This window comes from Trypanosoma equiperdum, assembly GCF_001457755.1.
Source record: "Trypanosoma equiperdum strain OVI genome assembly, contig: ctg_1539, whole genome shotgun sequence".
In the NCBI taxonomy this organism is placed as follows: domain Eukaryota; phylum Euglenozoa; class Kinetoplastea; order Trypanosomatida; family Trypanosomatidae; genus Trypanosoma; species Trypanosoma equiperdum.
This window is the reverse complement of record NW_027123548.1, coordinates 19,904-46,900: the sequence shown is the minus strand read 5'-3', so window position 1 is coordinate 46,900 and position 26,997 is coordinate 19,904. Positions and strand designations below refer to the sequence as shown.

General features: G+C 46.8%; 9 protein-coding genes and 1 pseudogene across 10 annotated transcripts; all 10 read left to right on the top strand.

Moving 5' to 3' along the window:
* Nucleotides 1–698: 698 nt before the first annotated feature.
* TEOVI_000596000 (importin-alpha re-exporter protein, putative) lies at nt 699–3,581 on the top strand (the record flags this gene model as incomplete). Its single annotated transcript, XM_067222003.1, has 1 exon — nt 699–3,581. The coding sequence occupies one exon, from the start codon at nt 699–701 to the stop codon at nt 3,579–3,581; it is 2,883 nt and encodes a 960-aa protein (XP_067078104.1).
* An 849-nt stretch (nt 3,582–4,430) lies between these two features.
* Nucleotides 4,431–6,305, top strand: TEOVI_000595900 (uncharacterized protein; the record flags this gene model as incomplete). The annotated part of the gene is made up of 1 exon (XM_067222002.1): nt 4,431–6,305. The coding sequence occupies one exon, from the start codon at nt 4,431–4,433 to the stop codon at nt 6,303–6,305; it is 1,875 nt and encodes a 624-aa protein (XP_067078103.1).
* Nucleotides 6,306–7,442: 1,137 nt separating this feature from the next.
* Nucleotides 7,443–9,827, top strand: TEOVI_000595800 (T-complex protein 11, putative; the record flags this gene model as incomplete). Its single annotated transcript, XM_067222001.1, has 1 exon — nt 7,443–9,827. The coding sequence occupies one exon, from the start codon at nt 7,443–7,445 to the stop codon at nt 9,825–9,827; it is 2,385 nt and encodes a 794-aa protein (XP_067078102.1).
* A 1,283-nt stretch (nt 9,828–11,110) lies between these two features.
* TEOVI_000595700 (protein mkt1, putative) lies at nt 11,111–13,318 on the top strand (the record flags this gene model as incomplete). The annotated part of the gene is made up of 1 exon (XM_067222000.1): nt 11,111–13,318. One exon carries the CDS (start codon nt 11,111–11,113, stop codon nt 13,316–13,318), a length of 2,208 nt encoding a protein of 735 aa, XP_067078101.1.
* Nucleotides 13,319–16,718: 3,400 nt separating this feature from the next.
* TEOVI_000595600:pseudogene lies at nt 16,719–18,959 on the top strand (annotated as a pseudogene). The gene has a single exon. A coding segment is annotated over exon 1 (2,241 nt).
* Nucleotides 18,960–19,401: 442 nt separating this feature from the next.
* TEOVI_000595500 (uncharacterized protein) lies at nt 19,402–19,887 on the top strand (the record flags this gene model as incomplete). The annotated part of the gene is made up of 1 exon (XM_067221999.1): nt 19,402–19,887. One exon carries the CDS (start codon nt 19,402–19,404, stop codon nt 19,885–19,887), a length of 486 nt encoding a protein of 161 aa, XP_067078100.1.
* Nucleotides 19,888–20,416: 529 nt separating this feature from the next.
* Nucleotides 20,417–21,673, top strand: TEOVI_000595400 (Tetratricopeptide repeat, putative; the record flags this gene model as incomplete). The annotated part of the gene is made up of 1 exon (XM_067221998.1): nt 20,417–21,673. The coding sequence occupies one exon, from the start codon at nt 20,417–20,419 to the stop codon at nt 21,671–21,673; it is 1,257 nt and encodes a 418-aa protein (XP_067078099.1).
* Nucleotides 21,674–22,149: 476 nt separating this feature from the next.
* TEOVI_000595300 (zinc-binding protein (Yippee), putative) lies at nt 22,150–22,503 on the top strand (the record flags this gene model as incomplete). Its single annotated transcript, XM_067221997.1, has 1 exon — nt 22,150–22,503. The coding sequence occupies one exon, from the start codon at nt 22,150–22,152 to the stop codon at nt 22,501–22,503; it is 354 nt and encodes a 117-aa protein (XP_067078098.1).
* Nucleotides 22,504–23,726: 1,223 nt separating this feature from the next.
* On the top strand, nt 23,727–24,518 carry TEOVI_000595200 (chromosomal passenger protein; the record flags this gene model as incomplete). Its single annotated transcript, XM_067221996.1, has 1 exon — nt 23,727–24,518. The coding sequence occupies one exon, from the start codon at nt 23,727–23,729 to the stop codon at nt 24,516–24,518; it is 792 nt and encodes a 263-aa protein (XP_067078097.1).
* A 396-nt stretch (nt 24,519–24,914) lies between these two features.
* TEOVI_000595100 (MIZ/SP-RING zinc finger, putative) lies at nt 24,915–26,507 on the top strand (the record flags this gene model as incomplete). The annotated part of the gene is made up of 1 exon (XM_067221995.1): nt 24,915–26,507. One exon carries the CDS (start codon nt 24,915–24,917, stop codon nt 26,505–26,507), a length of 1,593 nt encoding a protein of 530 aa, XP_067078096.1.
* Between the last annotated feature and the right edge of the window lie 490 nt (nt 26,508–26,997).

The window sequence follows — 26,997 nt, the reverse complement described above, 5'->3', positions numbered from 1 at the left end:
TGGTTTACTCCTGGGGTTCGTATTATAATATAGGTGAAATGAGCGGTCACCCCAGTCGCAGCAAAGGTGTTTTGAGAGGGCTTAAGGAAGGCTAAGGAATGCTGTGCTCGGCGGTCGTGGACGTGTTTGTAAGTATGCATGCATATGTTCACATGTGAGCTTACACGTGTGAGCGTATGCGGTGGTTTTGTTTTATTTTTCTTATTCCATGTACTGGTTGACACTGAGAGAGCATGTGGCCTCTTTCACCGTGCCTCTATATTCTTCCCTCGACCCACCCAAATCATCGTTTCTACTGCCCGTGTTTTGATGCTCTTTTTCTTGTTCCTGCATTCGCCGGGTTTCAGTCTCCAAACCTTTGCCGGGGGAACCAAGAGCCCATTGGTTTGAGCGCTGCTTAAGCATATAGATAGAGAGTTGAGTAGAAAAGAAGGACAACAGCAGCGGGTCGCGATATAGGAGATTATATAAACTCAAGTACGCACACACACGAATACATACACCGTCTCAGTTCGAAGGAGGCGGACAGTGGGGGAGGATTGAGAGAGTTGAGGGTAAAGACAAGGGATCACTGAGTGTGTGTGTGTGTGTGTGGGCCGATAATAACAATAATAACAATATTAAAGAATAAAGCAAAGAAAGAACAAACAGAAGGGCAGATTGATAAAAAATTAAAAGGAAGAAGGAGATAAGGAATCATGGATCCAATCAACCCGAATGATCCCATTCTCACTAGGCGACTAGAGATGCTTGCTCAGAACGCCTTGTCCGTTGAGAGCGCCGATAGGGAGAGGGCAGAACAGGAGATCAGGGAGTTTCAGAATCGCGTAGACATACAGAGTGGTTTTGTGCTTTTGCTTCTCAACGTAGCGAGCTCCCAAAGCCCTGCAGCCTCTTTTTGTTCAATTGTGTTTAAAAACACAGTGAAGAACTGCTGGAATGAGGGAACATCAGAACATTGTGTGGCGGAGAGTGATAAGGCTTTTGTTCGCAACAACATTACAGGTATCATGTTTAGCGCTCCTCTGAATGTCCAGCGGAACTTAGCAGAGGCCATTTCTATGATAGCTGAGACTGACTTTCCGTCCGCATGGCCTGATGCGCTGCAGCGTATTATTCATGTTCTAATGAACGAAAAGAGTGTCGTGCTACACAGCGCAGCGTTATCTACGGCTCACAGCATTCTCGGACGTTATCGTAATCAGCCGGACCTTTCCCAGGAAACTGCCAATGATCTGCGAGTAATATACACGGATTTAACGTCACCGCTTCTTAACTCAATGGTGTTGCTTGTGGATGCTGTGGAAAAGTGTGGGACTGACGCTCATGCTGCGTGCACGGGTCTTACCTCCGCTGTGGAGTGCCTTCGTGATATAACTGCTTTTGATCTTGGTGACGAGTTTATCTGGGGAATCGAGGGGTTCGTCCGTGTTTTATTACGTTGTCTTCAACTCGGTGGCTCTGGTGTATTGGGGGCATGTACAATAGAGCTGAAGTCCGTCGTAATCATGTGTGTCTCGCACTTTCTTCTGCAATTTGATGAAGACTTTGAGAAGTACGCCTCGGAATTCCTTAAGGTTGTGTGGGACACCATTTCCTCCCCTTCGAGCTGTGAGAGTGATATGGACGATATTGTCGTTCAGGGGATGGGTCTTTTAGCGGCCGCCTGTCGTGGCGCGACACGGGAAGTTTTTAACAATGAGAGTGTTCTTGTGAATTTAATGACCGAGGTTATTATGCCAAACCTTGCGCTGCGGCAGGTGGATGTTGAACTGTTTGGGACAGAACCCGATGAGTATATCCAGAGGGATATTGAGGGTAGTGACTTTCACACTCGGCGGCGCGAGGCAGGTGAATTGGTACGAGCGTTGCTGTTATTCTTCCCTGAAAAAACCGGGCCACTCTTCACGGCAAAAGCGCAGGAGTTGTTGGCATCTGCCGCCCAAGGTGACTGGAAGGCTAAAGACTTGGCCATTTATCTCGTGTCTGCGCTCTCGTTGGAGGGGCAACACGTGAGCACACAGAGGGGTGTGACGCAGTGCTTGAGTAAACTTGTGCCTTTCGAGCCTTTTCTAAAACAAAATGTATTGTCTGAGCTGTCGTGCGGTGTTTCGCCGCAGAGCCCTGCAATAGTCAAAGCAAGCTGTATTCGATTTGTTGCAGCCTTCCGCGCACACATTGAGCGCTCTCTGTTGCCGGACATCATAGCACTACTTGCCTCCTGGATCCTTTGTGAGGACACTGTGGTCCAGGTATATGCTGCACACGCTGTAGAACGTGTTTTAACTCTACAGGACCCGGGTAAACCGGGCCACGTTATCACCGACACTGTGTTGGGGGACAAAGCACCTTCGCTTCTGCACAATCTTTGTGTGAGACTCAACCAGGAGAAGAAACCAATCGCGTACACAATGCAGTGCCTTATGCGTGTCTGCCAGAACTGTAGCGGTTGTGTGAAGTCGTTTGTGGGAGACATCATAACCTGTATGGTGCCTGTCATAAAAGAGAATTCAAAAAACCCGTCGAACCCATTGTTTAGTCACTGTATGTTTGAAGTTGTTTCCCAGTGCATCATGTTACGTCCGGAGGATGCAGCTGCTATCGAAAGCGCCTTGTGGGAACCTATGATCTTCATTCTTCAGAATGACGTGCTCGAGTATGTGCCTTACACTCTTCAAATCATGGCTCAACTGCTTGATGCTCATGGGAGTGGCGCACCCGAGCCACCAACGTATTACCAGGCTCTCCTGGAACCGCTCCTTTTACCCGAAATGTACAAACAAAGGGGAAGCATTCCTGCTATTGTTCGTCTTTTGGTGTCTTTCATAGAGCACTACCCGGGATTTGTGCACGGCAAGGGCCTAACGGAGAGGGTAATAGCGGTAGTCAGGTCGCTTGTTCAGTATAAGAATTACGACCACGAGGGACTTAACATCCTTACGACCATGATCAGAGCATACCCGAAGGATGTTATCTCACCATACATGGTGTCTATCTATCAGTCATTGATACAGAGGCTGCAGAAGTCTAGGACCCCGAAGTATGTTCGCATTCTCATCATCTTTTTGTCGATAACAGTGATCACTCATGGGGCTGACGATGTTGTGACGCAAATCAACCGCATTCAGGATGGGCTGTTCTGGATGTTGTTTCAACGTGTTTGGCTTCCCCACGTTCCAAAGGTCCTCGGAGTCCTCGAGCGGAAGACATGTATAATAGCCCTGGCCTCGCTTCTCGGTGATTGTGTAACGTTGCAGCAGAATGCTGAAACGTGGTCGACCTGTGTTGTGAGCTGCCTCAAAATGATTCACGGTGCTGTAGAAAAGGACGACTGGACGAGCTTTACACCACAAACTCATAGTGTCAATGACTTAGCCCAGCATGTTGCCGATATCGGGTATACAAATGCGTTTTGTCCACTTCAGGGCGCCGTGCAGACACCAGTTGACGTCTGTCCCATGGTTCAGCAGCCAGAGGCGCTTTTCCGAGAGCGCCTTCAGAAAGCCTTGAGTGGTCCCAACGCGGAGCAGCTGGTACGGTTGCTGCAGGCTTATCCCGAGGTAATGGCGCAATTGCAGTGATGGGTGTGAGGAAGTATCTTTGCGTTGTATTTCCTTGGTTCCATTTTTCTGGCGTCCTTCGGTTCCACAGCGGCGGTTAATTTGCGTGGGCGGCTCCACATCTGGGCGGTGTGCGACCAACCGCAGTTGTTTTTTGTTCGCTTTTGTGTGTGTTTTCAATCATTTCTCCAGCTATTCGCTTTAGTTGCTGAGCGTCATTGACGCACCGCAACGGTCGTCGGGCTGCTGCATTACAACATCGGGAGAGAAGATGTTGCACTGAGTGGAGTAGGCTGGAGAGAAGGGTGATTTTTTTTTTTTTTTGTGTTGGTGTTTGGTTGTTTTTTTTTTTATTCGTGGGCGATTTCCCCTCTTTTTTAAGGATGAGCAGAGGGTGATACGACCGTTTCCGCGGCGGAGCATCCGTGCCGAAGAAGTGCTGGCGATATGGACCGCCCGCGTAGACGGTAGGGATCCCTGCAGGAGGCACAGAGTGAGACGCAAGTTAAGAGAAGTAACAGGGGAACAAAAGTGACAACAGGGAGGAGAATACAAGTTTCTTTCGTGCCTTCTCATCTCGTTTATTGGTCTGTACGCTACACGTATGTGTCTCCTGTATTTACCTTGATGGGTCGGATGCTCCTATTTCTTCATATATTCCCCTCCGTTCTCCTTTTTTTCCCCCCCTTTCGAAAAATAAAAATCCCTTCACATCTTCCAATTTACCCTTCATTTGAGTCGTTGGCATTCTCGCAGTTGACACAGCTGGTCCGTTGTCCGCGTAGTGTGACGTGTGTGGAGCGCATTACACTTGCATTAACTCACGTTGAAGGGGGCTGGGGGGGGGGGAGTCAGTAGGACATCAGCAACATGTTCGCCTACATCTGTGCCACGGCCCAAGAGTTTATAGGGGGTGTGCACTTCGGTCCCGACAACCGCGTCGTTTCTGTAAACACCTCGGAATATCCCTCACTCTCGGGCATTCAATGTGGAATGGTTCTTACATCCATCAATGGGACGCGTGTTGGGCAGTCCGAAGAGGAGAAGTTACGATGGAAATGTGCCGCTGGTGAGCTGATGTTAGTGTTCAACTCTAGGGCCCCGGGACAGCACGACGAGCTGGACCTGAGCTCTGCTGAGGAAGACGAAAATTTGTTGGACAGCCAGAAGACGCTGCTTTCACCAAACTTGGAGTGTGATGAAATCGTTTTCGGCCAGCGTAAGAGTGTGGACGTACTTATTGATGCAGTGGGGCGCACCGGGCCTGGCGGGTGCATTATCATCATGAGTGAAGGTGTTAACCCCTCCTATGCTCTTACGGTAGCTGCTGAGCAGTCATCGCGGACCACAATGTACATCAACGCAGTTGCGCGGCTCAAGACACGCCAACCTCTCACTCGAGCAGGTGAAGATTTTCTCAAGTCCCTTAGGAAGGGACTGTGGATTTATATCGAACAGGCATCAAAATCCATGTCGCTTCTTTACACCCTGGCCGAAAGCATCGAGGAGGCGAGGAGGAGTGCTACCATCGACGCCAATGCACGTGTTTTCCTCATGTGTGAGCCACATCCTCACTTTCCGGAGGCATTGCTTGAGGGGGCTGTAACACTCCGTAGTTCACTCCGCCCTGGAACGAGTGAGGTCATGCTGGAGGACAATCTTCTGGCAAGCGAGCAAAAACTTAGGGCTGTTCGAGGCGGCTCTCTTGTGACATCCGATGGGAAGGCAGAAATCACCAAAGTGAACGCACGCGTTAAGATTTCCCATGAAGTTAGCATTGTTCCTTTAGAGAAGAATGCCTTTATGGAACTGAGCCGAAGTGCAACAGCCCCCATCGAACGAGAGGCCGGCAGGGAGCAGGGCATAACACGCACTGCCAGGTACACTTTTGGCAAAAATGAAAAGTTTATTTCTCTCTGTAGGGTGAAGGATGGGTGTTATGCGGTGGGCACTTTGGGGGGATATGTGATCATGATAGATGCAGACGGCTTACCCCTCATTCAATTCAGGCCGCACAAAGCGTGTATATGGGATGTCGCTTTCGCTTCACCGCACGACTTCGCCACTGCCTGCGACGACGGCGCCAGCGCCATTTTAAACTACTCACTGGAGGCACACGAAATTCGAGCTACTTCTGTGGCTTCATTTCAGCAAGAAGTCTTTGCGGTAACATATGTGACACCTGATGAACCGGATAGTGCTGTTGTATCCGGTGGCCTGAGCGCGACAATTTGTGTACTGCACTCAGATCGGCAGGTGAGCTCATTCATATCCGCCGGAATGACTATTCAGGCACTGCGCTCCACAAGGCAACGACACGTAATCGTAGGCGGTGGGAGCGGCGTCTGCGCGTTAATTGATCCGGTGGCGTCGACTATTCTGGAAGAAAGCGGCCGCCACAAAAAAAAGGTACCGGCTGTGGCAAGTTACGGCGCTTTGGGTGTGACAGGGGGTTTTGATAAAGTGGTTCGGCTTTGGGATGTTAGGAATGGACTTCGTATGGTGACTGAAGTGGCCATGCCAGAGGTAGTTACAGCAGTTGCAGCTCATGGGGAGCATGTTGCTGCCTGTTGTGGCTCTGATCTGTTCGTGTGGGATGTTCGCAATTTATCCCGCCCGTTGGTACGGAGAGAAAAGGCATGGAAGGACCTCACCAGGGGTTTGGTTATGTGTGATAATTCAATTGTTACTGCCTCCGCGGATGGCGTAACCCGCTTCTGGTCACTCAATGCAACCAGCGAATAATGTACCGTTTGCGGCCAACTGATCGAGATAGGAAAGTAAAAGAATGACCAGGCATGTCTGTGATTGTTTGCGCGGAGGAGAATTAAACACTTGTGATAAAACCTCCCACCCTCCCCTCACCTCACAGTTATTTTTGATGGTCGCGTCGCGGACTGAAGAATGCGAAAAAAAACTGTGAGGTGAGGTGGATCAGAATGTGTCTGAGGTTGGTGTCTCGGAGGCGGTGGTGCACCTGAACGAGACAAAAGTGTTCGTGCAGCATAATAGGTTTGTCGTGAGAGATATGGCTAAGATTGGGGGGGGGGGAGGGAGGGAGAGGCTTTCGTTATGGTAATTTTTAATGGTGCGCCGTAGTGCCGCGAGGGCTGTGCATGAGTATTGTTTAGTCTGTCCACTTGCGTGTGGAGTCCTTTGGGTAAGTTTCCCCCTCCCCTTTTCTGTTATGAGCATATCGAGGTTTGTTTTTTAATCGTGGGAAATATACGGGAGAGAGAGAAAGAAGGCGTGAACAGTAGGTGTGCGAGTAAAAAAGACTCTATGGGCATGCAAAAGGCACATATAATGCAAACCTTAAGGCCACTAACCAATTGATGTTTGAGAGTATCGCACTTATGGGTAAAAGAGAACTAAGCACACGGGGATCTTCCTGTTGTCCGTAGCCTCTATTTTTAATAATAATACTATTATTATTACTGCTACTATATATTTTTTGTCTATTGGTTTTGTAATGTATTGTTGATAATAGTCTTACTACCATCCCTTATTACTATTATTACTATTATGATTTTTGTGTAAGTTTGTGCGACTCGGTTCCGAGTCGACCGTGCGGGGCATTGCGTTACCACCTTTATTTATTTTTCGTCCTTTTCCCCCCAGAAACTATATTGTTAACGTTTGCGCTGAACGGAGGTGTGGGCCCCTTTCGAGTGGACTAGCTGCATCGCTGGCCTTCACCAATATATCATTTCTCACACCGTTTGTTTTCATTCCCTTTTCCCCGGCTTTTTTTTCCAAGTTTGCCCTGTGTGTCCGGACGGGAGAAGTTTCCCTGATTTATTTGTTTGTTTTTGTTTTTTCTTTTGTTTTAATTTTCTGTTGCCGTTACGGCCCTTGTGTATCTATTTTTCTTTAGCTACAATGTCGGAGCCGACTACACCAATAGAACCTAACTGCCTTACATCAAGTGAGTGCGTGCGACGTGTCGCCAAATTGCTCGAGCAACTTGATGCCGCTGGCCTGCGGTATGACCCCGCGCAACCCCCAGCTCCCGATGCGGTGGAGAATATTCTTATTACGGACAAGTGGAGTTGTCGAACCTGCGGTGCGACTGATGTGAGCACATGCCCTCATACTGGCCGCCCGCATCGCAGGTATCTTGTTCGCATCGCGCAAGACATTTTGCGGCTCATCGGTGCGAGAACTGGTCAGTTTGTCGTACGTCCGCCGAAGATGTCCAGCAGTATGGACGGGAGGTCGCGGTTGCGCAGTTTGCGTCGTGTGACGATGAACCCTCAGGCTCTTCTGTTGGCGTACTATTATGCTATTCCCTCGTGCGAAGAGGTGGATTCACTCGTTACTGAATGCGCTCAGCACTTCTTGGTTTTGTTGGGTCACCTTAATCAGTACGGAGCGCAGGGGGAAGTGAGTGGAGAGTACGCCGACGCACTTCTTTCATCGACAGCCCTCATGTGGCGTGAATACAGCAGAAGGATAGCAGAGGGACTGGACCTGTCTAAAATCACGGACCGCCAAGCTTGTAAGGATACCCTCCTTAATGCAACGAAGGAGACTTATTTGGCCGTCGCACGGGAAATCCGAATCTCTCCATCCAATGAATGTTTGAACGCGTTCCTCCAGCTTCTCCGCGTGCGCTTGGGACGTGTGGCACCGCAAGAGGATTTGGACAAACTTGAGGCGAGCGACCAGCAGCAGCAACGCTATGACGATGATGAGGAACAGGCAGAATTAAATCGCCATGGGAAGTGTAGTCTCAACAGGACCTCCCTTCTACAATCCTCCGCTCCTCCTGTTCTTCTGTCGGAGGGCAACACGAGTGGATCTGATGCAGAAGCGCCTTCGCCTGTTGCCATTGGTCCCCCGCTGCCGCCAAATTGGTACATCGACGAGCACGGCCGCTCAAGACCACCACAGGTAACTGAGGAGCAGCGTCGTAAGGAGAGGTTCTCCAGGATGGAGTTCCGTGCGAGAAAGGCGTATGAAACGGTAATTAAAGTGCCTGAGCAGAAGGATGATCCTCTAAAGAAAGAAGTTATCGCTGCGCTGAACGATGCGCAACTCGGGATCCTTGCGGAGCAGTGCAATCAACAACCGCCGGATTTGCGTAATGTCCCCTCTTTCCTAAACCTTGTTGTTGAAGGCCTGTTGAATGCCCTTCCGCGTCGCCTGCGGTCACGTGTCGAGCAGGAGGTGCGCGACGTTTTGGATTGGAGGGTTGTGCGTCGGTCCGTAATGGGTAGTCCGGGGAACATTTCGGTCCTCACGCGGTACGTAATGGGAAAGGTAGCGCAATATGGGGCGCCGGCGAAGTCAGAGGAGACTCTGAGCCTCGCGGAGCGTATCAGTGAGGATCTGGAAAAGTGCCTCCCAGACTTGGGGACTGCAGTTGCCAACGCTTTTCGAGTCATGTTCTCTTCTATCCGCCAGCTGCACGAAGACGTAGCTCACTACTCATTACTGTATATAGCCCCCCAACTTCGGGACAATGCGGTGCCTTTTATGCGAGAGTTTATTGTTGAGTGCCTGCCGTCTGTAGAAAAGTGGGAGAGCTCACTTGCTTTTGTAAGGCGGTACTTTAATGATGAGCGTGTAACGGCGTGGATAGCTTCGCCCGTCGCAGCGTCGCTAACAATTGTGACGGAGAGTGCAAAGCGACTCCGCGGATGTTTGGTATTTGGGCTGATAGATCTCCTGCGCAGTAGTGGTTGTCAGCCGAACGAACGGTGGCATGATTATCCGACAGAATGTTTCTTCTTTGAGAAACCGATTGTTTTTTTTGCTGCGAATGCCGTGCAGGAGTGTGCCTTGTTGCTGCTGCTCTCAGGAACGGTTTCTACTATCTTTAGAGCCAAGGGGATGGATTCTGCCACCATTAACGGTATTCTAAAGCAACTACACGACAAGTTTCGTCGTTTACTCTCCGAGCAACTGACACTCTCTCTTTTGAAGACGTGTGTAAGTGATTTGATGAGGAAAGTGCTGGTTGAAACGAAACCCGAGTGTGTTCTTACCGATGCGGAAGTTCAGCAGCTCAATGGCGCTGTCGAGAAAATGACCGACACGGGCTCCACCTTGTACATGACCTTCGAGAAGAGAATTATATTATTTATCGAAGCGGTTCTGGCACGCGGGGAAAATGACCCTGCACCACTTGGCCTGGTAACCGATTCCCTGAAGCAAGTTGCGGCTTTACTCCAACGCGCGCTGACTCTCAATTGGGAAGTTTATCGCCTCGTTTATGATGGATTGCTCTCTCATGTTGAGCAGCAGGAGGCGTCCGCTTAGTTTTTGTGCGAAATGTAGGTGTGAGTGGGGGCGCGCGTGTGGAGATACAATACGAGCTTGCATTTGTTTCCCCTCGCTACTATATTATTTCCGATTTTTACTTTTCTGCACCTTCGTTTTCGTTTCCCCTCTCTGTCGTTCCTCGCTTGCTTCCCGTTTTGTGTTATGTTGCTGTCTTTTGTTTTTTTGTTTTTTGTTTTCCTATCACCAGGGGACGTACCGGAAGAGCGATCTGAAGCGAAAGCAGAAGTGTGGCCACCGCACAAGATGCGTGATGTAACATCACCAATTCTTATTGTAGTTGTATATTGAACCGTCAATGCTGCATCCGCTGTCTCCTTTGTCATTGTTCCGAGATCTACAAAAGTGTACATAACCTGGAGGAAAAAAAGAATTCAATCAAAAAAAAAAGTCTCCTTACACACACCGGCGCCGCGATGAGGGAGGCCTACTTTTTTCCTACTTTTTTTTGCCGCTATCTCGATTGGTCGCTTCTTTTTATCCCTATTTATTTATTTGCTTCTCCCCTCGTTTGTATATCTTCACGTAAATGTTCGATATATATATATATATATATATTTATACAATTGATATTATACCTATGATGATTATTATTGTTATATTTTGTTGCACTTCACTATGGACGTATCGTAAGTGTGCAGTTATCGTTTGGTACAACTGCAGTCATTCCATTCGTGTTTGTTGTTGTCTTGTTTGTTTGTGTCCTCAGGCGGTTGATTTTTATTATATGAACAAACTCCATTCCGCGCGTGCTCTGAGTTTACTTCTATTTTTTGTTGTTATGTTTTATTTTCCCCCTGTTGTGCTCGCTGCTTCTATGCTTACCATTCACTATTTTCTCTCCATCTTTTTTTTTCTCGTTTTGTATTTTTCTCCTCGTATATGTGAGCCCACTGACCAATATCAACGGGGTTAACACACACAAAAAGTATATTACACGCGGTCCAAATACGTAGCAGAGACGGAGGAAAGGAAGGGGAAAAAAATAATTAAAACGCAAACTAAAATAAAAGGGAAGGCAATATTAATAGGGGCAAAGGAATAAGTGAGGCGGGATACGTAACAACAGCAGTGCTTAATAACAATAATAATAGAACAAAGGATAACAAGAGGGGAAAGGCACCAAGAAGAGGGTGTGGAGAATATACCAACGTGGAGGTTATTCACCACGCGATATTTTGATTTACCATAGCTTTATTATTGTTTGTTTTCTTTTTGAGGAGTTCGTGACATCTTAGCGGGTTTTGGGTCCCACAGGAATCATGTACCCCCGACACGATGATGTGAGTTTGTTTCAACGTTTTGTTAATGATCACAAATTGGAGGAGAAGGGCCTTCCTCTCTATCAACTAGCGCAGCTCGAGGGAACGGATCAGGTCATGTTGGGAGTGGATGGTACAAAGATTATTGACATGATTACGCAGGCGGTGCGGGAAAGAGAAAAGATGGCTATTTACACCTACACCACACCTTACACGGTGTACGAAAAAATAAATGAGTTTCGGACAATGTTTCAGTCTATCAAAAATTGTACCCCAGTTTTTGTTTTTAACGGTATCCAGTATTCTCCAGATTCTGCTGAGGAATTTGGAAGAGAGAAGAACGTGGTACCAAGCGAAGTAGCCGCTCTCACCGGGACGGACAGCTCGAGGTTGAGTAACACGACGAATGTTCGCTTTGCGGAGATTCACAAAAAAACCGCTAACCGATTTGTTGTGGAGGAGGATGTTGAAGGACAAATTATCAGAATTTTTCGATCAGAATTCAAGAATACCATTCGTGCTCCTTACTTAGCCTGGGCTCAACTCTCCTCCTTCCGCCACTGTAACCACCGGCACATATCTGAAGTGTATGGTTGTTTGGAGCTACTTGCCTTCCCTGGCATTGATCGTGTTGTGACAAATATCAACCCAACAAGGGGAACTTTCGATGTGGTGTATAAGGCACGGGTTCTAGAGGCAGCTCGTTTGAGTGAAGAAGATCTGAGCAGCCTAATTTTGGTCGAGAGTCGGAGTCGTGTGATGAGGACTGTCACCCTTAAGTTTTCATCACTTGAGGATATGATAAAGAAGGTTGTTCGGTATAAGGGCTCCACTATTGGGGCTTCATTTGCACAACAACTTCACGAGGAGGCGATACGAGCCAGCGAGGCAAATCGCATGCGTGCGTCCAACCAAAGGGGCGCCGCATTTCGCAATCTCTCTGCGTTCGCAAGCCCGGTGCTAACCTTGACTCCACCCCACTGCCTTCCTCTACATTTTCTCTACGGGATTCCGGGGTTTCCTCATGCCGACGCGGAGTCCTTCGTGGGGCTTCCGCTTCCGCCCGTGTTGTATTACATCATGTCAGCAGGGTTGCTGTCTCCGAGCCTCTTTGCTGCAGTCTCGCAGGAAACTGTGGTGGATGACTGGCCGCTTGTAGACTCCATCAAGTACAGAGACGTAGCTGAAACTGTATTGCCTCTGCGGGTGCAAACGATTTACCAGCTCGCCTGGACGATGAGCCGGGGCCTCGGTTCTATCTCATGGTTTCGTCGCTACAACGTTCTCCCGGCACGCGTGAGCAAATTGCACGTGCCCCCAGCGATCCAACTTGATGGTTGGGCACTCCATAGCGTCACCGTACCCCGTGGCCTTCACCTCGTTGACGTGATGGAGTTCGCGCATCTCGCTTGCTCAGTTGATCAGGTGATTTACAATACAATGGAGGAAACTTACGCCGCAATTCTGCTGCAGTCCCTTGACTTACTTGGTTACCTAACGCACGAAACGCAGGACTTGCACGAGGAGGGCCAGTCAAGTGAGCCGTCAACATTCGGCCGAGCGCTGCAACTGTGCAGTGTGCCCACGCTGAGTGAGTACACCGTTCTGCTTATTGAATTGGCCCGCACGAATGCCATCTCCACCGAGCCATTCCGAATTACTACGGAAGAAGTTAGTCCGCGCGATACCCCTCGTGATATTGTTTTCGCCAGCCGTGTTTTGTCCATTATTCCTTTGAATGTATCGGGACCTTGGACGGCACCCATCGACGCAGAATTAGCAGCCTTCAGTATGCTGTCGCGCATGATTTCTCGCTCGATACGCCAGCTCCTTGAGGCGATTACTACGTTGATGTTCTCAAAAGGGAGGACACACGTACCTTTGCACAGGATAGGCGAGATCCAGCGGCTTCTTCCCTTCTCCACGCCTGTTGAGTTTGGTTGCGGTGTGCTTGTTGAATACATGCTCATGAAGGATAAATGTACCCTAAAGGATCTTGAGGAGGCATTTCCTGAATGCACTTACCTCCGCCACGACCTCGCAACTCTTTTCTACTTCTGGGATCTGGCAGTGCAAGTGCTTCAGCGCATTGAAACGAAGGAAAACTTTTGCGTTGACCAGCATTGTCTTTCAAGCGCTAATGAGCGAATGAAGAGAGCCCAGAAGAATCTTAACATCCTCACGGGAGTGCGAGAAACATATTATTGAGGTACCGAAGTAGTGGTGTACACCCCTTTACCCACTACTCCTAAAGGTGTCTCGGAGTTTTTAACGCTCCTTGTTGAGCGGAGCCAAGTATTAGCGTAAAGATGGAAAAGGGCAGAGAAAGAAAAAAGGAAAAGAACATTGATTGTGACCAAAGACACGATAATTTAAAATTTTTTTTTTTTTGATAGAGAGCATGACGAAATATCGGGTGGGAGGGTAAGAAAAGAAAAAAAAGAAGAAAGGGGAAGAATTGAAGTTGCGGGAACATAAAATAAGGGATCACGTAGAAAACAGGTAAATGAAAAGAATATCCACCATACCCAACAGCAAACAATTATATATATATATATATATATATATATTAAATGGCAATCAGAAGTTTGAAGGGGGTAAATGAACCGAGAAGGAAAGGAAAGAACAAAAAAGAAAAGAAACCCGATGGGGGGGGTGAATAATAACGACGAAGGCGGAAGGCGGAGGAGGAGGGGGAAGAAGAAGAGAATTTTAATGAAGTTGCGGAATGAGAAAGAAAAAGCGGGAGTTGGGAGCGAGCGAAAGAGTGGTTGAAAGGAGGGGGAAAATGCAAGAAAAAAACTCCTGTTTAATTATGATTGAGAGGAAGGGGATATGTCTCATGTGTGACGCCTTTTTCGGTTTTTTGACATGTTGAAATGAGATGTGGTTGAACTTTGGCCGTTTTGCTTCTTCCTTTTCCTTTCCTTTATTTCCATTTAATCCTCTTCCCGCTGTTTGTCGTCTCCCTACGCATAGTAGGGTCATATTTTCATTTTTCTCTCTCCCCCACTCGCACGGTACGGTTTCTTTTTCCCTTTCTTTCCTGGTATGTGTGCTATTTTTATTGTTGTTATTATTATTATAATTACTGTTGTTTGGTATTCATCGACTTGTACTCCTTGTGGTTATTTCTATATTTCTATATTTCTATATGCATATATATATATATATATTTGTGTGTGTGTGTGTGTGTGTGTGTACGTTTCGTTGTCGTGTTTTGTGCTGCTTTGTTACTTCCCCTCATTTGTTGTTGCCCCCCCCGTCCCTGCTCCTTTTTGTGACTTTTTGTTTTTTTAAATATATTTTCGTTGTTTGTTGGCCTGAATCTGCCGCAGCACAATGTGCGGCAGGAAATTCTTTCTTGAATTTTTTTCTCTTCCCTTATTTCTGTTGTTAATCACTAAAGGAACGGGAAGTGTGTCAGTTACTTTTTTCTTTGTGTTTTCTTTTTTTTTTTTGACGAAGGAGCTTGGAATGATATTTTTGCAAGAAAAAAAAAGAAAAAAATTAAAATAGGAGTAGGAGGATGAGAAAATGATAGAGGGATTTTGTGGCAGCTGTAATGTGTTGGTGTAGGCTTACTAAAGGGACCACTGTAGTTATTTGGTTTAAGACGGAAGGAAGCACGCAAAGCAAAGGAAAAAGGGTGAAAACGGGGGAGGGGGGAGGGGAGAAAATGAAAGAGAGAGAGAGAGAAAAAAAAAGACAAGTTGCTGCGGCAGAGATATTCTTTTTTTCTTTTTCTTTTTTTTTTTGTCGTTCCTCCTTTTTTTTTTTTGGTGAGTGAGGCGAGGAAGGTGGTGATCGATTAGATGTGTTTGAATAAACATGCGCAACCACCTGCTTCCACACGTCCATGCTTGTTTACGCATATTATATTGTTATATATGTGCATAAACTCTGGGTTTCTTGATCTTACCATACCATGCCATACCGTGCCTTACCTTATCTTATCTTATTTTTATTTTATTTTGTTTTTTGTTTTTGGTTATTGTTGAGGGGTGTGGGACACGCTACGAAAGGCGATTTGTAGTTTTTTTTGTTTAATTCTCTTTTTTCTTTTTTGTGTTTGTTTGTTTGTTTGTTGTCCACCCTTCTTTCTTTCTTTTTGTTTTGTTTTTGTTGTTGTATTTTTCAATCTTCTTTCGCTGAAAGATGTGGTTATTTTCAGGATAGGGAGAGAGGAAAGATTACGCATTAAGATATTTATATTGTTAATACATAGAGAGATAGTGTTTTTTTTTTAAATTTTCCACCTTCTCCTCCTCCTCCTCCTCATTTGTTGGTGCTGGAGAGAAGAGGAAAGGGGGGGGGGTGGTGGTGTAAAGATTGGTGGGAGAGGTAAATACAGACACGAAAAAGAATAAAAAAAAATGAAAAGAAGGAACGAAGAGCGTATGAAGTTGAATTTAAATTGAAGTCTGAGAGGAAATGTGTTTTGTGTTTGTGTGTGCGCATATGTGAGATGACGCCAAAGGGGAATGCGAAGGGATGAATGGAATGGGATTAAATTAAAGGAAATGAAATGAAACGTGGGGTTTGTTTTGCAGCAGCGTACCAAACATGGAGGCGAGCGGTTTATCTTATGGAAGGAAGGTGTTTGGGGTCAGGGAGGAGAAGGAAAAGAAAAAAAAACAGGGAGGGGTACCAAAGGGAAATGTGGTGAATATTTATACATATATTTATATATACACATACATACATATATATGTATGTGTATCTTGCCATTATTTTTGAATACGCTTGGGGTTGTCAATCGCTGTGTGAGGGAAATCATGCAATGAAATGAGTAAGGTTGCATATGCGTGAATGTAGTGACTTGTAGTCAAGAGGAGGAGTACTTATATCAAAATTAGATTTGTTCTCTTCCATTGCCACAATGTGCTGCAGACGACTGAGGTGAAGGTCTTGATTTGCTTGAGCCTATTTCCCTTTTTTTTTTGATTGATTGATTTTACTTTTTCTTTTTCTTTCCTCCATCCTTTTCGGCCTTTTCGTCTCTATTCCCTTCCCTTCATTTGCATCCGTCTGTAGTCGTGCTCAGCACAGACGGCGCCTCGCTTTCGACGTGTCCATGCGGTATGATTGACGGGAACGTGTCAGAGGATACACACACGAAAAAACAACAACAACAAGAACAACAACAGCAGCCGAAGAGCTAAGCAAAAGAAAAAAAAAGAAGCACACAAACTCACATATAAAAGAGAAGGAAATAAATGTGTGAGAGGTGTTTGTGCTGAAGCCGGGTGCAGATTCTGATGGTTTCGTCGCGGCAGAGGATGGAGGAGGAATGTTGCGGACGCTAAATATCTTTTTGACGGCCTCTATTCTTTACGTTTCTTCTTTTTTTTTTTTGATTCCCTTTCTTTCACTTTTTTTTTTCTTGCAGCCACTTTTCTTCCTTTGTTTTTCTACCCCTTTCGTTTTTTGTTGTGGTACTAGTGGTTAAGTTTGTTTCTTTGTGTCAACTTTGTTTCTTTTTCTTCCCGTTTTGCGTGTTGGCAACTGGTAATACCGGTAGCGGCCGTGTGTGCCTTCAAACCGCACCTCTGAAACCATTTCGCTGAAGGTAAATTATGTTTCTTTCTTTTCTCTCAACTTGCTGATGATGATCATGTCGCGAGCCACAGACTTCATTTTGTTGTCCTATTTCTTTTTTTTAAAATTATTTTCTACATCTTTATGCCTCTTATTTTCAATCAATGCCGGGGTAGTCCCTCCCCTCCCACAGTGCAAGCACTTAACAATGGTAAGTGGACCTACAGCTACTGCGGTTGTGCAACATAAGCGGATTCGTGAGGATGAAGATGACATTTTCGATGGGGAGCGGGATGATGAAATGTCAGCCGGTTGTGTTAATATGGCAAAGATATTTTTACGTACACCACCGGATCCATACGGCGGCTGTCATGCATCGGTATGGCCTCGACCTCAAGAGAACCAAAAGCAGGGGCCGGACACTGTTCCTTATGCCGCTGTTGCGGATACTCTTGCGGATATTAGCGCGGAGAGTTCAAGGTTGGAGTGCATTCGACTCCTTTCAAACTTTCTCGTGGCTGTCATACAACGCAATCCAATAGATTTGGTTCCTGTTGTTTATCTCGTAATAAACAAGCAAGGGCCAGCCCATGAGGGGATAGAACTTGGTGTCGGCGATGCTCTGCTACTGAAAGTTGTTGCGGAATGTTGTGGCATAACGGAAGCACGTGCGAAGGAGGAATATAGACAAACTGGCGACTTGGCCGAGGTGGCACAGAGCAAAAAGCGCATACAATCCACCCTTGTGAAACCCAAGCGCTTGACTGCACTAGCAGTGTTTCAGGCGTTGCGTGAAATTGCCCTCATGAGTGGGAAAGATGTGGCACGGCGCCGTGGTGACGTAATAAAGAGGCTCCTTCGTGATGCCGTGGGTCCCGAGGTCAACTTGATTGTTCGAGCTTTGCAGCAGAAGATGCGTGTGGGGCTAGCGGAGACTTCTGTTCTTGCAGCTGTCGGTTACGCCTTTGCTATGAGCAACATTGGCGTTGCAAAAATACCATCTCTTACCCCAGAACAGCTGCAAAGGGAATTAAACGTTGGTGCGGCTAATCTCACTCGTACATACAATGAAGTTCCCTGTCTTGACGTTGTTTTGGCTGCTGTGTTGCAGCACGGCCTTGAAGTGATTGTTCCGACGTCTGCGGAAGCGAATATGCATGCGCGTGCCCTCTCCGTTCGCCCCGGTATTCCAGTGAAACCGCAACTTGCCCACCCAACCAGTGGTGTAAGTGTTATTTTGGATCGATTTAATGGCAAAGCATTCACCTCTGAATACAAGTATGATGGTGAGCGGGCTCAAATTCACTATACGAGGAGTAGTGGAGTTCAGATCTTTTCACGCAACTCTGAAACAAACACGAGCAAGTACCCCGATATTATATCTATGCTTCCTGAAGCGTTTTCGGTTGACACCGTTGATTCTTTCATAATTGATGCTGAAGTGGTGGCGGTGGACAAGGTGACTGGTGCTTTACAGGCTTTTCAGGTGCTACAACATCGGGGACGGAAAAACGTTTCGTTTGACAACGTTAAGGTTCCCGTATGCGTGTTCGCTTTTGACATTTTGTACTTCAATGGTGAACCACAGATGTCGAAGACGCTTTCCCAGCGCAGAGAAGTGCTCCACACCCATTTTAAACCAGTTTCCACGAAGTTTCGGTTTGCCGAGTACCTGGACAGCAGTGATGTGGATGACATTCAGGCCTTCCTGGATCGCGCCATAAGAGATGGGACGGAGGGACTTATGGTGAAGACGCTCGAAGAGGAGTCGACGTATGTGCCAGCAAAACGTTCGCACTACTGGCTGAAACTCAAAAAAGATTATATGGATGGTGTTACCGATACGCTTGACCTCGTTCCCATTGGTGCATACTACGGGAAAGGGAAACGCACCGGTGTTTTTGGTGGATTTCTTCTCGCATGCTACGACGGTGAGGGTGACGAGTATCAGAGTATATGCAAGATTGGAACTGGGTTTCAGGACGATCAGCTTGAGGCCATCACCAAATCACTCCAACCATCTATATTGGATGAACAACCGCGCTACTACCGCACTGAAGATAAGCCGGATGTGTGGTTTCAGGCATCGCAAGTGTGGGAAGTGAAGGCTGCTGATCTTTCTATATCCCCTGCCCATTTCGCTGCATATGGGTTAGTAGATGCTTCAAAGGGAATTGCACTGCGGTTTCCGCGGTTTATTCGCGTGCGTGAGGACAAGAAGGTGCATGAGGCCACATCGGCTGCACAGGTTGCAGAGATGTACCACAATCAATCGCTCGCTCAAAGGGGTGTGGGCGATATGGAGTAAGAGGCATTAGACCATATTAAGTTTTGTGCGACGGCCTCTATACAATGGTGTGATCACTGCAGAAAAATCGGAAGAATGTGCGATGCGGGTATACCCGTATTTTTATTTTCCAAGATTTAGGTGTGCTCGCTTACGAGAAGAGGGCTAAGAGACGAGGTGTGTTTAAATTTAGGCGCATGTGGATACAGGGTAGAATTACGTTAGCGAAATAATATGCGTCGGAGGTATACCCCCATTTGCACGAGGAGATGCGCCCGATGCGAACATACAATCTGTTTCTATTTTCCCTTTTTTTTTTTACTGTTGTTTCTAATTTGTTATTATCCCACAGGATTCCCTAAGGCTAATATCCTCTGCCTTCTCTCTCTCTTTCGTTTTTTTGTTGTTGCTTAACTTAACAGCATATTTTCCGGTGGCGGTGGTCGATGGAAGCCAATTACTTATGGGTGTAGCACTGCGGGTCATAACATATTTTCGTAGGGGACCGCTATGGGGACACCATCGGAAGCCGTCTAAAAGGCCACGGTCGAACTCTTTTGATGTTAATAATAAAAACTGCACAAGCACCGAATATGATAAGGGCGCACTCGCAGTGAATGAAAATACAAGGGATGAGGACGAAGGTGTGACGTCCCTTTTGGCCATGCGAGTGATGAGTGGCGCTGATGGTGCCACTGAAGTCCCACTCTGTCGTGCGGTGCTTCGTGGCTCGTCTGTGGAGAGCGCTTATGGTTGTCATTATCATGCATATCCCTCCGAATCCCCACACGGCGCTCACGGGACGTCGCTCTGTTGGTCCTTAGAAAAATCATCGATCAAATTGTACGAGCTTTTGTGTCTTTGTCGGCTAGCTAATAGCTGTCGGAAGGATGTTGTACTTTTCGATGGGAGGGAGGGTTTGCTCTTTTCGTACCGTGCAACCCTTTGAGGGGACATGTTTAACATACCGGCGACCAATGCTGCCGGAAAGATACCATATTTACACACACACACACACATATATATATATATATATATATATATATATATGCATATTGCTTTGGTGCTAGTAGGGAGTTGTTGAGTTATGGTGGCTGGGACAAGGCAGAACAAACTTGCGAGGGGCGTTTTACCGTGTGTGTGTGTTTGTGTGTGTCCACCACATAAATCCTATATGTTGTGTTGGTTAGCCAACCTTCAGGACGATAGTTGTGTTCTACCTTGTGGTGTGATGATGGGGTTTGCACTTTCCTTTCTCGCAAATTTCTTTGGTGTTGCTGCACTCTGGCTACAATGTGTTTTTTTTTTCGCCCCTGACACTAAATATTGGACTCCACATCATCTTCCTTGTTCTTCGCTCCGTTTTTCAATCATCGCGGGATACTACAGGTAAGCGAAATTTCCGTCAGATCTACCCGCAAGAAGAAGAGGCAACATAGACATACACACCCGAGCAAGGGAAGTATTTGCAAAGTGATATGACTAGTATCGAGATGCAGGTGGATGTCGCTGAATTGGAAAGAAAATATGAAGCTCTGGCTAATGTAAAAGTTTTTGACGATAACGTTAGAAAAGGTGTCGATACGATCCTTGCAACGATGCCGAATCCTGACAAGCAGCACAGCCCCGAGGAGAAGGTGCGGTTATATGTCCTTCGTTGCAAGGCCTTGCTCCTGCTTCCAAGTTACTCAAAGGACTCTGAGCGGTGCTGCAGTGCTGCACTAAAGCTTCGAAACGATCGTCCTGATCTCTGGGTTTTACTCAGTGAATGCTTCACGCAGCGGGGTGCAACCAAGGAGGCATGCGAGGCATTGGATAATGCCTTGCGGCTGGACAGTCGCAATGAGAAAGCCCTCAGCCAGTATAGCCAAGTCCTCCGCATTCGCTCAGCGGACTCCAAGCTGCCACTGCAGGAGAGCAGAAAATATTTAAGTGAGGCCGTGCTGCGTGCCAAAGAGGCTGTTGCAGTGTCCCCTGCGAGTGCATCATGTTGGCACCTTTATGGTATTGCCTTACTTTCTGAAGCACTCTCGAATGGTATGAATGTTGAAGGCGCGCAGCGTTCGTTAAAAGCACTCGAGCAGGCTTCCCGGATTGAGCCCAGGGATCCTGACGTGTGCTACAACAAGGGCGCTGTTGAAGGTGTGCTTGGATACTTTGGAAGTGCGTCGTGCGACCTGCTGACGGCGCTGGAGGAGGACCCCCACCGTCTGAAAGGGGCGAGAAAGCAACTGGAGGATTACCTTTCCATAATTAGGCGTGCGATTTCAATGACTGAATCCATGCAACGAACGGGGAAGAAAGCATTTACGTCACTGGTAACCAAGCTTGCGAAACATGTAGATTCCATGACGCTGAGGGAAGCACTAGAACGGGAAACAAGTTCCTTATGTAAGGTGTCGGTGGGTGTAGTGGACGTTTTGAGCGAAACGACAATGGAGCCGATGGTTGTGCTTTCTGTCGACAGAGTCGGTGAGTTTTGTCTACTACTTTTTCACGGTATTCGCCGCGGTACCTTCAAGATGAGAGACGCCGTAGTCACTTTGACTGTCCCCAAGAGTAACCCCGTTCGTGTGACCCATGAAGTGCCTGCCATTCCTTTTTTGGATACAAGCGCGTACTCGTGCTCGTATGTGCAAGTGATCGTTGACGTTGATTCGACGATTGTTAATGGAGCACCAATTTCTTCACAGATGCGGGTGCCACCACAGGTCTCGACAAGGCTATTTATATAAGTCCGTATCGCGCCACATGTGTGCATAATCTACTGACTGTCTATCCATCTATCTATTCATCTCTTTAAGTAGAGACGTATGCAAGTGCATTGTTGAGCGCATCTCGGCTTCCTCTAATAGAAGGACAGCAGCTTTGCGCCAAACAAGGTGATTGTTGTGGACTACATATCACAAGCAGACTAAGCATAAGTGATGCATGAGAGATGGGAGATGATGATGAAGGGATGGGGCTTCTGTTGTGTACCCCCTCGTTATCTTCTTTCTCTTCTTTTAAAATTTTTTTAAAATTCACATACTTGTTTCGCTCAACTTTCTTTATGCTGCTTCCGCGGCGATACCTGTGGTTTCACCACATATTAGTTTCTTCACTTTTTTCTTCCATTTTTAATTTTAATTTTTTTAAAATAAAATTTACTAATATAGTATCTGTGACGGCAGTGTTGGTTTTGCTGTGCTTAAGGAAGTGTTTTTGTCTGATGGTTCAACGCATCCGCGTGTTGCATTGCGGGGTGGACAGTTACGGTTGCGGTCACTGTGGTGCATATTTCTGCGACAAGAGTGACGTCATCTCTCGTAATTTTAATGGGAAATTTGGTAAAGCTTATCTTGTGAGTCGTTGTTTTAACTTTTACTTCGGACCGGCAGAAGAGAAGGAGTTGATGACGGGAAAGCACATCGTGCGCGATGCTTTCTGTTCTAACTGCGATAGTTACTTTGGCTGGACGTATGACTTTGCCTACGAGGACAAGGAGCGGTACAAAGTTTCTCGGTTTGTAGTAGAGCGCCAACTCTTGCAGGCAATAGCGGCGGGGCCCGCTGCCGGCTCGTGAAAGTTAAACTGAAACACTGAGGCATGCATCATGTGCAGTTTTTGTGGAGAAAACTCTCAACTCTTTTTTTTTTGTATTTTGTTGTTCTCTTTTCCCTTTCTTGGTGTTTGGTTTTATGTCTTTAGTGCGTAATCGTTTGTTTCCTACCCTTCTCAAGGTACGTTGGGCATTGGTTTTCCTTACTGCAGTCGTTTGTTGAGGTCAGAAAAATTTTGAAAAGATACGTATAATTTATATACCTGCATCTGCATGTGTGTGCATGATGTGTGCTTTTGTTTTTTTCTTTTTTGAGGGGGGGGAATGAATGTGGAATGAAGGAATGTTGAGAGGCATTAACGGAAGTGTAAAAATTCTGCAACTGGGCCACTGACTCCGCCCCATACTGCCACGAAATTCAAGTTTCTCATCTCCAGCTGTGTTATTAGTTGAGTATTTAAAGAAGAAAGAAAATTCATTATCCTTGTTTGCTATTATTTCAATCTCCGGCTCCTGTTGTTGATTAGCACCAGGGTGGTATTCAGCGTGTAACCAACAATAGCAAGGTTACCGGTGATTGGCCACTGCGTTTCGTTTACGCGACCCCATGCAACTGTTCAGCCTTTTCTCCCCTTCTTCAACAGCAGCAATAAGGATCCTTTGCGGTGATTGCTCATTGTGTTGTGGCCTTTTTTTAAAAAAAATTATTTCGTGAGTGCTTTTTTTTAAAAATTCTTGTTTGTGTATACGTATGTGTATTCACTTTCTCACAGTTGGGGTTACCAAAGCCAATACCCTGTTTCTACGTTCCTTTTTATTCCTTATCTCCCAATGCATTTCGTTGAATTCTCAACGAGGAAACAGAGACTTAAGGGGAGGGGGAGGGAAATGAGAAACGGGAAGTAAAGGAAAGCAAACCAATGGTATTTCGGTTCCTTTCCTGATGATTTTCTACCTTTTTTTCGTAGCAAAATATGTTCTTGCATTTATATATTTGATGAAGGTCCTGCTTTCGCTCTGCCACAGGCCATGTTGTTGTGCCAGTCATTTCATCGTCTGTTCAGCACATACAAATCTTTCTCCTCTACATGTTTGTTCGTGCCCGCTCCAACCTTAACGTTTTCCATTTTATTATCATTATTAGGGCTTGCAATTGCTCAAGTGCACACACAAATCACCTAGAAAAAAGGTAGAGGTATTTAAGTAGTTTGTATACGTGTCGTTGTTGCTTTCTTTTTTAAAGATCCATGAGCAACCCTTGGAACGCAAAGCTAGTGGAGGAGCTTCTCTTTCGTCAATATGAAAAAGGCGAGGACGTGTCAATGCTGCTCCCCCCACCACCTGCATTATCGGTTGATCAATACCTGAAGGAATACGAGCAGAGCACCAAAGTTCTCTTCGCATATGTTCGGAATGGTCCAGCCAATGCTCTCACGCCGCAGAATATCAATAACCCAAGGATGTACGGTGGTACCCCAACGAAGGGCTCGTCTTCCATGCAACGTACAGGTAACCAAGGAGGTGCGACATGCGCAACAACATCATCATCCTCGGCATGTGGTGTGGATTCTAAGGCACAAATGCAACGCCATCCTCGAGGGTTGGATGGCTCCCAATCCGCTGCACCATCTCTTCCCCTCACAGCGGGAGACGCTGCAGCGGGACAGGGAAGCATGGCCCCACCAGAACATATAAGGAAGCGCATTGAGTGGCCCGCCACTGTGCCCACCAACTCCGCGTTAAAAAGCAACAGCCGCTCAAGGGTAGCGAATTTAACCACAAAAAGAGTAGCAGCACAGGAGAGAGTGGACCCGGATCTCATATTTATGCAAAACCCTGAGGAGTTGCCGCTTCATACGATCTTTGCTAAGTATCCCAAGGCCGTCGAATCCATTGCGGCCCTTCGTGGTGGTAGCGGTGATTGGCGTGAGGATACTTTTACAGAAGAGGAAGAAATCCTTTACAAGCGCGAGCTGCGTTACAGTCACATGGGACCAAGTCAATGTGGTTTCTTCCGTTCAAACTTGATTCAAAGGTGATACCCAGTGACAAAAGTGTACTTTGTTCAAATTTTGTATTTTTAGATGGTTTTGAAGAAGTTTTGTGGCGCCTTTGCTCTTTCAAAGAGCGCAGATCGGTTTTACTCTCACTTCCCCTTGTCTTTCTTTCTTCAACTTATTCGCTCTCTTTCTCCGTTGCTGACCGGACCACTCATATAACAAGGGTGACTGCAACTACTGGAGCGGTTCCGCGTGATGAGTATCGGCGTCAGGCGTGATCATTTGTATTCCGTAGACGCATCAGCAGTGGGTTGTGTTTCACTACTTGTCTGACCCACTTGGTGTGTATGACTTGTTGGTATTCTTTTTTTTTCTTCTTTTACTTAATTTTGGACATTTGCTGTGCGTGAACTGTGCTAGGCTGCTGAAGCCGTGATGCCGTACCCATTGGGGTCGTCTCTTTGGGTCAAGTGCGACGACGGAGAGTGGTGGCCCGCTACCGTCCGTGAAGTGGAGACTGAGTTGCTTCTCAGCATGGGTAGTGAATACGACACCTGCATTGAATTCTATCATGACCCAGGAAACTTTTATCCACTAGACTCTACTAGCGGAGGCGTGCGACTTCTACACCTTGCAGTCGAGGAAAGAGACAAGGATGAGCAGCGCCTGTTTAATGTGAGTGCGACGAAGGAGGCCGTAAGGCGGTTACTTGAGGAACGCAGCGGCACACCCACGGCGTCTCCCACCGAAGATTCGCAACCTTACAGTGCAGCGGAAATGCGATATATGAGGTCCCTTGTAGATTCAGTGAGCCCAGATTCTGCCGCTGTGATGCAAAATTCGTTAAAGCAAGAGGGGGTGAATATTTCTAGAAGGAACATCCGGCGTGTGGCAAGGAAGGAACGTTCTAGCAAGTCAAAGGTTTCGCGTTCGCGCACTTCCGTGGAGGAACGGAGCACAGTACGGTTGACAAGTAGCCTGGGTTCGACACAAAGTAGTAAAAGTACCAATCCAACACCCCCATTATCTTGTGGTAGGTCTTCTTCCTCGTGGAGAAGGAGGTCTGGGGGGCGTGGTGGAGTAGAAGTGTATGGGGAGTGTGTGTTTCAGGAGGCTGTCGATGCCGCTACGTTGGATGTACTACGTGCTGAAGTCTTCGGAAATCCTGACCGGTTCGTTCTTTCACCCTTGTACCGCTTCCTTGATGTGTTAGGCGCGGTGTCAGTCGAGGGTGAAAGCATAGAAACAACACTTCCATCCCCAGCGGCAGTAAACGAAGAGCCACCTCAGGGGTTTTCCCCTTCTCGGCGTGTTCTTCTGGTTCCTCTGTCATCGTCGTCTTACAACCACACGGATGGCTGGTTGGAGTCTTTCGAGTTTGAGAATAAGAGAATAGCCATGGAACTGTTTGTGAACGGTTTGAAGGTTGTCACCCCTCCCAACCCGTCGGTACCCTCTGGGAGGGAAAGTGTGGCCGTAAAAACGACACCTGTTGCGGATATAACGGAAATGGTCTCGGGGAAAGAGTTGTTTTCACTGCGTGTGCACTTTACAGGACTCATGGAGGATGCGACGTTGTGGGAAGGTTATATCGTTGCTGTTTACGTGGAGCGCACCGGCGTTGATTTGCTAGCCGAGCGAATTGTCTCCAACTACCATTCGTCGCCAGCGCAACGGGAGGTTGAAGGTGTTGTTGATGTGCAGGTTAGGGCCGTCTGTCCCATAACTGCGCTGCCACTAAGTGTTCCTGTTCGTGCCTGTGGTTGTGAGCACGTTCAGTGCATTGAATTACAGGCCGTGCTGATGCACTGCGATCGTACAAATGTGTGGAACTGCCCGCTTTGCTGGGCGCCCATGACACCAGAAACTATTGCAGTGAATTATAGGTTAAAAGAGTGGTTGGACAGTAACAGATCACGCGTAAATAAGGTAGATTTCATCGTTGAAACCCCTCCTGGTCGGAACCTGAACGTCGTTTGGAGGAAGAACGAACCGAGAAAGATTGACAACATCGAAACGCTTGAGTAGCGTGTACGCACCTTCCACATGTTCACTTTTGTATTTCGAGTGGAATAATGTCAAATAAAAACGAAACAAACTGAGGGGGGGGAAATAACTTGAAGCACGCATTACGCCACGGCTTGGCGCGGCTATTCGGGTTGCCATTCACGGAATTAGTAAAATATTTAAATAATGCAGGAAAAACAAAACAAAAACACGCAGCTTCACTCTATGCATACCACAAAAGACGAACTCTTTTCTTTACTCACCGTTCTCAACTCAAAATAAAGAAAAAAAACACATGAAAAAGGCAGATATAAAAAAGGAAGCGCATGGACCCAATGGGGTCCCAACATTGGTATTAAAACCACTGTCAAACGACTATGTTGTCACCATCCGCTCCATGAAAGTAAAGCACTATTTACTTGTTCGTAAGAAAAAGTCAGTTATAAGGAAAAAACTAATCCACATGCAAATCTGTGGCGCACCGCGACATTATAACATTCGCAAAAAACAC